Source organism: Eucyclogobius newberryi, unplaced genomic scaffold (genome assembly GCF_026437365.1).
Source record: "Eucyclogobius newberryi isolate DKJ021-1_F unplaced genomic scaffold, fEucNew1.0.hap1 SCAF_4, whole genome shotgun sequence".
Lineage (NCBI taxonomy): Eukaryota > Metazoa > Chordata > Actinopteri > Gobiiformes > Gobiidae > Eucyclogobius > Eucyclogobius newberryi.
This window is the reverse complement of record NW_027316056.1, coordinates 39,624,134-39,632,735: the sequence shown is the minus strand read 5'-3', so window position 1 is coordinate 39,632,735 and position 8,602 is coordinate 39,624,134. Positions and strand designations below refer to the sequence as shown.

Here is an 8,602-nt window from a genome sequence, read left to right as displayed (position 1 = left end):
AGGACCAGGATCAACTCCATAATCCAGACCTGGTGCTGGTCTAGATCTAGTCTAGACTTCACTCGAAGGATCACTTTCCACATCAGAGTCCAGACCAAGTCCAGACCAAGTCCAGAGCGGAGCAAGAGTCCAGACCAAGTCCAGATCAAGTCCAGACCAAGTCCAGACCAAGTCCAGACCAAGTCCAGAGCGGAGCAAGAGTCCAAACCAAGTCCAGACCAAGTCCAGAGCGGAGCAAGAGTCCAGACCAAGTCCAGACCAAGTCCAGAGCGGAGCAAGAGTCCAGACCAAGTCCAGACCAAGTCCAGAACGGAGCAAGAGTCCAAACCAAGTCCAGACCAAGTCCAGAGCATAGCAAGAGTCCAGACCAAGTCCAGAGCGGAGCAAGAGTCCAGACCAAGTCCAGACCAAGTCCAGAGCGGAGCAAGAGTCCAGACCAAGTTCAGACCAAGTCCAGACCACGTCCAGAGCGGAGCAAGAGTCCAGACCAAGTCCAGACCAAGTCCAGAGCGGAGCAAGAGTCCAGACCAAGTCCAGAGTAGAGCAAGAGTCCAGACCAAGTCCAGACCATGTCCAGACCATGTCCAGAGCGGAGCAAGAGTCCAAACCAAGTCCAGACCAAGTCCAGAGCGGAGCAAGAGTCCAGACCAAGTCCAGACCAAGTCCAGAGCGGAGCAAGAGTCCAGACCAAGTCCAGACCAAGTCCAGAGTGGAGCAAGAGTCCAGACCAAGTCCAGACCAAGTCCAGAGCGGAGCAAGAGTCCAGACCAAGTCCAGACCAAGTCCAGAGTGGCGCAAGAGTCCACATCAGAGTCCAGACCTGCTGAGTCCCAGACTGGATCAGGGCGGGACTACGGCACAAACCAGAGTCCGGACCACAGCGGGACGAGGGTTGAGTCCAGACCACAGCGGGACGAGGGTTGAGTCCAGACCACAGCGGGACGAGGGTTGAGTCCAGACCACAGCGGGACGAGGGTTGAGTCCAGACCACAGCGGGACGAGGGTTGAGTCCAGACCACAGCGGGACGAGGGTTGAGTCCAGACCACAGCGGGACGAGGGTTGAGTCCAGACCACAGCGGGACGAGGGTTGAGTCCAGACCACAGCGGGACGAGGGTTGAGTCCAGATCCCTGCCCAGACCCTGGACTTGGCCTGGACTTGGCCTGGAGGGACCATGGCGCGCTGGATCCTCTTCCTGGAGGTTCTTCTGTGTCTTTGCTCTTCTGTGAACGGACAGTGAGTGTTTTTAAACTTCATGATGAAACAACTGAATCTTTCTAAACGCTGCTGGACCAATGAGGATTACACCGACTTCTATCAGGTTCTCATGATGGGATTTGATTGTAGAATTCTGTGCAGAGTTAAAAATGATTCTAACATGTGACATAAGAAAGTCACAAATGAAAAGCTCAAATGGCTCACAAAGGCCACTTTTTACTCCAAATTATATATTTAATCTGAAGCCTTTATAGACAAATGGTAAATAGTTGCTTCCTTTATTTTATTTTGTAGGATTTTCACAACACATTTGTAACATCAGACTTAAAGCATGAAAACACCAACTTAAAAGTTACTAATGTTTTATTTTTGGACGTAAAAAAAGACAAAAACAAAGACATGAAAAGCCTCAGAATTCTGCCTCTTTGTATTTATTTACAAATGTTATGAATTCACGTGATATTTTCCATTAAAAACTTGAAATGTTCTCTCTTTACAGAAACTGGAGAGACAGGTAAGCGCCTCTACTTTCTCCTGCTGCTTTAGTAGATAATGTACTGCATGAAAGAAATACTCCCCAGATTACTTCAGTACAAAGCACGTGTATTTGTAGAGCACAATAAACACAAAGTAATTTATGAAACAGGAAACGAAGCATTCAAATCTCAATCATCGGAATAAATCAGTTGAATTCACGAGTTTGTTTGGTCTTAAATGTCTTTTTGGATTCGTTATCAGCTCTTTTTGCAGCGTTTTAAGATACTTTAAAATGTTCAAATACACGATCAGGACAGTTACAGCCGCTCCCGGACCCTTTCCTCTCACGGACCAATCACAACATGGTTTTTCAGGGACCGGTCGAAGTGGGCGGAGCCAGTAACAACAATGTAAAATGAGTACAAAGCTTTCTATGACTTTAAAGTACCTTTTTACTCATGTTTTTGCTGTTTATTAGATCATGGTAAAGAATGGAGACAAACAAAACAAACTAAAACATGCGTTTTAAGTCATAAATGTCTTTAGATGAGGTGCTTTTTATGATGGTAAATATTTCGCTGATTTTATGCTTAAATACTTATAATAACTTGTCACTGGCGTCAGTTTTGTGGTCGTCCTCTAAGTCGAGTTATAGTTATTAATCAAGTCGCACGACGCAGCACAGTTTGTCCGTCACTTTATCCCTTCTGAAGGTTTTAGGTTCAGATTCAAAGTTACACAATTTCGATTCTTTTGATTATTTGTACCATGGTACTGGAGATTTATGACGTCTCTGCAGAAAGAGAAACGTTGGAAAAACTTTTTCCATCAAGACAAAAGCTAAAACGCTAAAAAGACTTCTCGGTTTTAGTAAGCAATCATGTGACCGCAGACTTTGTCCACAAGATACATCTACTGTACATCATGTGTCCTGCATGTTCATTTAACGCTTTCATAACTTTTCTTGTGAACAACATTACCTTTGTACCTATGTGGCCTAAAGGGGCTTCCACACGGCCGCGGCCGAAGCGTCCAGTTTACATTCAAAGTCTATAGTAAACGCGCGTCGAGCGCGTAGTGCGTTATCCGCGGTTCGATTTCTTCGTTTTTGCGGGGCGATTGGTGCGTTTTCTTACGCTCTCGACGCTTTGAGCGCGCGTATGAGGCGGCTAAAGCGGCTTACGCGACGCGTTCAGATATGTTCAAGTCTCTGCCGCTGAAGCGTAGCAGCCGCCGCAGCAGCCAATCAGAGCTGACGCTCCAGTGACGTACGTACGTACGTATTTCCCCTCGCATTTCCGGTATTCCCCGTGGAATTCCCCAAGAAGCGCCACTTTTTCCTTGCTCGTCAACAATGGCAGATGAAAGACTGATTGTGGCCGTGTGTGGGAGAAAGGAGCTGTACGATGTATTCACAGTGGAATACAGAGACAGAAATAAGCCCGGCGCCTCCGTGTGAGGGTTTTCAAAACCAAAAACGTGAAAACAACGCTCTTGATATCCGCCATTTTACACAATGAAAGGCCACGACAACAACTCCACTGCTCATGCGATAACACCTCTACTGCGCAGAGAGCTCGAGCGCGCCATACGCGCGCCTGTGTACAGTGGCCGGGGCGTCGAGAGCGCGCGTCCGGAGCGTAAACCTTTCTAATGTACACGCGCTCAAATTCTGCGTCGGGCGCGATTAGGCGTCTGCGGTCTCTACGTAGCTTTATGCTAAACAATGACTGCATCATTCTGGTTCTGCGTGCTGATTGGTCGAACACTGGTGCAAAACCAACCCAATCAATTTAGATGGTAGAATTGTTAAATAATACAGGCTGGTGCCCCACATAACTCTAATCAACTCTAATAGACTCACGCAGTGTGTCATGCCTGAAATCTTGATACAATTCTTTAATCAATGTCAACCTTGAACGTCGCCCTCTTTCATAAGTGGGACATGTATAACACGACAGTACTTTTACTTATACTTATAAGAATATCCCACATTAAGATAAGATATTCCTTTATTGTCCACACATGGGGAAATTTCATTGTTGCAACGCAGGTAGATACAGAGGAAAAGGACAGATAACTTATAGGAAGTTTAAAAAACACTCTTAATAGAAGAACTCTTATGAACAAAACCTCTCATTTCTTAATAAGGAATGGAGGGAAAAATAAAGATAAAATAAGATAAAAACAACTAGCGTAAGACAAAAAGACGTGTGAAACGTCTCCTTCACACAGCGAGGGTGGATCAGTCACTGAAGCTGCTCTCCAGAGTGGACAGAGTGTCCTGCAGGGGACAGAGTGTCCTGCAGGGGACAGTGTCCTGCGGGGGACAGAGTGTCCTGCAGGGGACAGTGTCCTGCAGGGGACAGAGTGTCCTGCAGGGGACAGAGTGTCCTGCAGGGGGCGACACTCATGGTCCAGCATAGATGTGAGTTTATCCAGGACCTTCTGTCCTCCACCTCCTGCACCGAGTCCAGAGGACAGCCCAGGACGGAGCTTTGTCCAGCCTCTTCTTCTCCCTCTCTGTGATGCTGCTGCTCCAGCAGACCACACCTACAGGAGCTGATGCACCACAGAGTCAGAGAAGGTCTTCAGGAGTGACAGGAGCGGCCCTGTCAGGAGCGGCCCTGTCAGGAGTGGCCCTGTCAGGAGTGGCCCTGTCAGGAGTAGCCCATTAAAGCGGCTGAAGACCAGAGAGCTGTGTAAATTGTGCTCTACAAATAAACTTGCCTTTTTCCAGTGCCACGTTTTGCTTCTTTTTAGTCAAATAATTATTCAATTCTTCTTCTGTTTTGGCTCGTTTTCTTTGCCATAAAGTCGCGTTGTTGTTAAAGTCGCTTGTTGTTATAGTCGCGTTGTTGTTGTTAAAGTCGCGTTGATAAAGTCGCTTTGTTATAGTTGCGTTGTTGTTGTTGTTATAGTCGCGTTGTTATAGTCGCGTTGTTATAGTCGTGTTGTTGTTGTTAAAGTCGCGTTGATAAAGTTGCTTTGTTATAGTCTCGTTGTTGTTGTTATAGTCGCATTGTTGTTGTTATAGTAGCGTTGTTGTTGTTAAAGTCGCGTTGTTAAAGTCGTGTTGTTGTTATAGTCGCGTTGTTGTTAAAGTCGCGTTGATAAAGTTGCGTTGTTGTTAAAGTTGCGTTGTTGTTAAAGTTGCGTTGTTGTTAAAGTCGTGTTGTTGTTAATGTCGTGTTGTTGTTAATGTCGCGTTGATAAAGTCGTTGTTAAAGTCGCGTTGTTAAAGTCGCGTTGTTGAAGTCACGTTGATAAAGTTGCGTTGTTGTTAAAGTTGCGTTGTTGTTAAAGTCGCGTTGTTGTTAAAGTCGCGTTGTTGTCAAAGTCGCATTGTTGTTAAAGTCGCGTTGTTGTTAAAGTTGCGTTGATAAAGTCGCGTTGTTGATAAAGTCGTGTTGTTGTTAAAGTCGTGTTGATAAAGTCGCGTTGTTGTTAAAGTCGTGTTGTTGTTAAAGTCGCGTTGATAAAGTCGTGTTGTTGTTAAAGTCGTGTTGTTAAAGTTGCGTTGTTGTTAATGTCGCGTTGTTAAAGTCGCGTTGTTATAGTCGCGTTGTTGTTGTTATAGTAGCGTTGTTGTTGTTATAGTAGCGTTGTTGTTGTTGTTAAAGTCGCGTTGTTAAAGTTGCGTTGTTGTTAATGTCGCGTTGTTAAAGTCGCGTTGTTATAGTCGCGTTGTTGTTGTTATAGTCGCATTGTTGTTGTTATAGTAGCGTTGTTGTTGTTAAAGTCGCGTTGTTAAAGTCGTGTTGTTGTTATAGTCGCGTTGTTGTTGTTGTTAAAGTCGCGTTGTTAAAGTTGCGTTGTTGTTAATGTCGCGTTGTTAAAGTCGCGTTGTTATAGTCGCGTTGTTGTTGTTATAGTCGCATTGTTGTTGTTATAGTAGCGTTGTTGTAGTTAAAGTCGCGTTGTTAAAGTCGTGTTGTTGTTATAGTCGCGTTGTTGTTAAAGTCGCGTTGATAAAGTTGCGTTGTTGTTAAAGTTGCGTTGTTGTTAAAGTTGCGTTGTTGTTAAAGTCGTGTTGTTGTTAATGTCGTGTTGTTGTTAATGTCGCGTTGATAAAGTCGTTGTTAAAGTCGCGTTGTTAAAGTCGCGTTGTTGAAGTCACGTTGATAAAGTTGCGTTGTTGTTAAAGTTGCGTTGTTGTTAAAGTCGCGTTGTTGTTAAAGTCGCGTTGTTGTCAAAGTCGCATTGTTGTTAAAGTCGCGTTGTTGTTAAAGTTGCGTTGATAAAGTCGCGTTGTTGATAAAGTCGTGTTGTTGTTAAAGTCGTGTTGATAAAGTCGCGTTGTTGTTAAAGTCGTGTTGTTGTTAAAGTCGCGTTGATAAAGTCGTGTTGTTGTTAAAGTCGTGTTGTTAAAGTCGCGTTGTTGTTAAAGTCGTGTTGTTGTTAAAGTCGTGTTGTTGTTAAAGTCGTGTTGTTAAAGTCGCGTTGTTGTTAAAGTCGTGTTGTTGTTAAAGTCGCGTTGTTGTTAAAGTAGCGTTGTTGTTAAAGTCGCGTTGATAAAGTCGTGTTGTTAAAGTCGCGTTGTTGTTAAAGTCGTGTTGTTGTTAAAGTCGCGTTGTTGTTAAAGTCGCGTTGATAAAGTCGTGTTGTTAAAGTCGCGTTGTTGTTAAAGTCGTGTTGTTGTTAAAGTCGCGTTGATAAAGTCGTGTTGTTGTTAAAGTCGCGTTGATGAAGTCGTGTTGTTGTTAAAGTCGTGTTGATAAAGTCGTGTTGTTGTTAATGTCGCGTTGATAAAGTCGCGTTGTTGTTAAAGTCGTGTTGTTGTTAATGTCGCGTTGATAAAGTCGCGTTGTTGTTAAAGTCGTGTTGATAAAGTCGTGTTGTTGTTAAAGTCGTGTTGTTAAAGTCGCGTTGTTGTTAAAGTCGTGTTGATAAAGTCGTGTTGTTGTTAATGTCGCGTTGATAAAGTCGTGTTGTTGTTAAAGTCGTGTTGATAAAGTCGTTGTTAAAGTCGTGTTGTTGATAAAGTCGTGTTGTTGATAAAGTCGTTGTTAAAGTCGTGTTGTTGTTAAAGTCGCGTTGATAAAGTCGTGTTGTTGTTAAAGTCGTGTTGATAAAGTCGTTGTTAAAGTCGTGTTGTTGATAAAGTCGTTGTTAAAGTCGTGTTGTTGATAAAGTCGTTGTTAAAGTCGTGTTGTTGTTAAAGTCGTGTTGATAAAGTCGTGTTGTTGTTAAAGTCGTGTTGATAAAGTCGTGTTGTTGTTAAAGTCGTGTTGTTGATAAAGTCGTTGTTAAAGTCGTGTTGTTGATAAAGTCGTTGTTAAAGTCGTGTTGTTGTTAAAGTCGTGTTGATAAAGTCGTGTTGTTGTTAAAGTCGTGTTGATAAAGTCGTGTTGTTGTTAAAGTCGTGTTGTTGATAAAGTCGTTGTTAAAGTCGTGTTGTTGTTAAAGTCGTGTTGATAAAGTCGTGTTGTTGTTAAAGTCGTGTTGATAAAGTCGTGTTGTTGTTAAAGTCGTGTTGTTGATAAAGTCACGTTGATAAAGTCGTGTTGTTGTTAAAGTCGTGTTGTTGTTAAAGTCGTTGTTAAAGTCGTGTTGTTGTTAAAGTCGTGTTGTTGATAAAGTCGTTGTTAAAGTCGTGTTGTTGTTAAAGTCGTGTTGTTGTTAAAGTCGTGTTGTTGATAAAGTCGTGTTGTTGATGAAGTCGTTGTTAAAGTCGTGTTGTTGTTAAAGTCGCGTTGTTGTTAAAGTCGTGTTGTTGATAAAGTCGTGTTGTTGATAAAGTCGTGTTGTTGATAAAGTCGTGTTGTTGATAAAGTCGTGTTGTTGATAAAGTCGTGTTGTTGTTAAAGTCGTTGTTAAAGTCGTGTTGTTGTTAAAGTCGTGTTGTTGATAAAGTCGTTGTTAAAGTCGTGTTGTTGTTAAAGTCGCGTTGTTGTTAAAGTCGTGTTGTTGATAAAGTCGTGTTGTTGATATGTCGCGTTGATAAAGTCGTGTTGTTGTTAAAGTCGTGTTGTTGTTAAAGTCGTTGTTAAAGTCGTGTTGTTGTTAAAGTCGCGTTGATAAAGTCGTGTTGATAAAGTCGTTGTTAAAGTCGTGTTGATAAAGTCGTTGTTAAAGTCGTGTTGTTGTTAAAGTCGTGTTGTTGATAAAGTCGTGTTGATAAAGTCGTGTTGTTGATAAAGTCGTGTTGTTGATAAAGTCGTGTTGATAAAGTCGTGTTGTTGATAAAGTCGTGTTGTTGATAAAGTCGTGTTGTTGTTAAAGTCGTTGTTAAAGTCGTGTTGTTGATAAAGTCGTGTTGTTGTTAAAGTCGTGTTGTTGATAAAGTCGTGTTGATAAAGTCGTGTTGTTGTTAAAGTCGTGTTGTTGATAAAGTCGTGTTGATAAAGTCGTGTTGTTGATAAAGTCGTGTTGTTGATAAAGTCGTGTTGATAAAGTCGTGTTGTTGTTAAAGTAGTGTTGATAAAGTCGTGTTGTTGTTAAAGTCGCGTTGATAAAGTCGTGTTGTTGATAAAGTCGCGTTGATAAAGTCGTGTTGTTGTTAAAGTCGTGTTGTTGATAAAGTCGTGTTGTTGTTAATGTCGCGTTGATAAAGTCGTGTTGTTGATAAAGTCGTGTTGTTGTTAATGTCGCGTTGATAAAGTCGTGTTGTTGATAAAGTCGTGTTGTTGATAAAGTCGTGTTGTTGTTAAAGTCGTGTTGTTGTTAATGTCGCGTTGATAAAGTCGTGTTGTTGTTAAAGTTGTGTTGTTGTTAAAGTCGTGTTGTTGATAAAGTCGTTGTTAAAGTCGTGTTGTTGATAAAGTCGTGTTGTTGTTAAAGTCGTGTTGTTGTTAAAGTCGTGTTGTTGATAAAGTCGTTGTTAAAGTCGTGTTGTTGTTAAAGTCGTGTTGTTGATAAAGTCGTGTTGTTGATAAAGTCGTTGTTAAAGTCGTGTTGTTGTTAA

General features: G+C 42.3%; 1 protein-coding gene across 1 annotated transcript in view; it reads left to right on the top strand.

Annotated features, from left to right (window-relative positions):
• The first annotated feature begins 2,463 nt into the window (after positions 1 to 2,463).
• LOC140378045 (complement C3-like) overlaps positions 2,464 to 8,602 on the top strand; it is a 165,377-nt gene continuing 159,238 nt past the window's right edge. The window contains exon 1 of the mRNA XM_072463676.1: positions 2,464 to 2,504. Coding sequence (XP_072319777.1) covers positions 2,464 to 2,504 — 41 coding nt within the window. The remainder of the gene's footprint in view (positions 2,505 to 8,602) is intronic.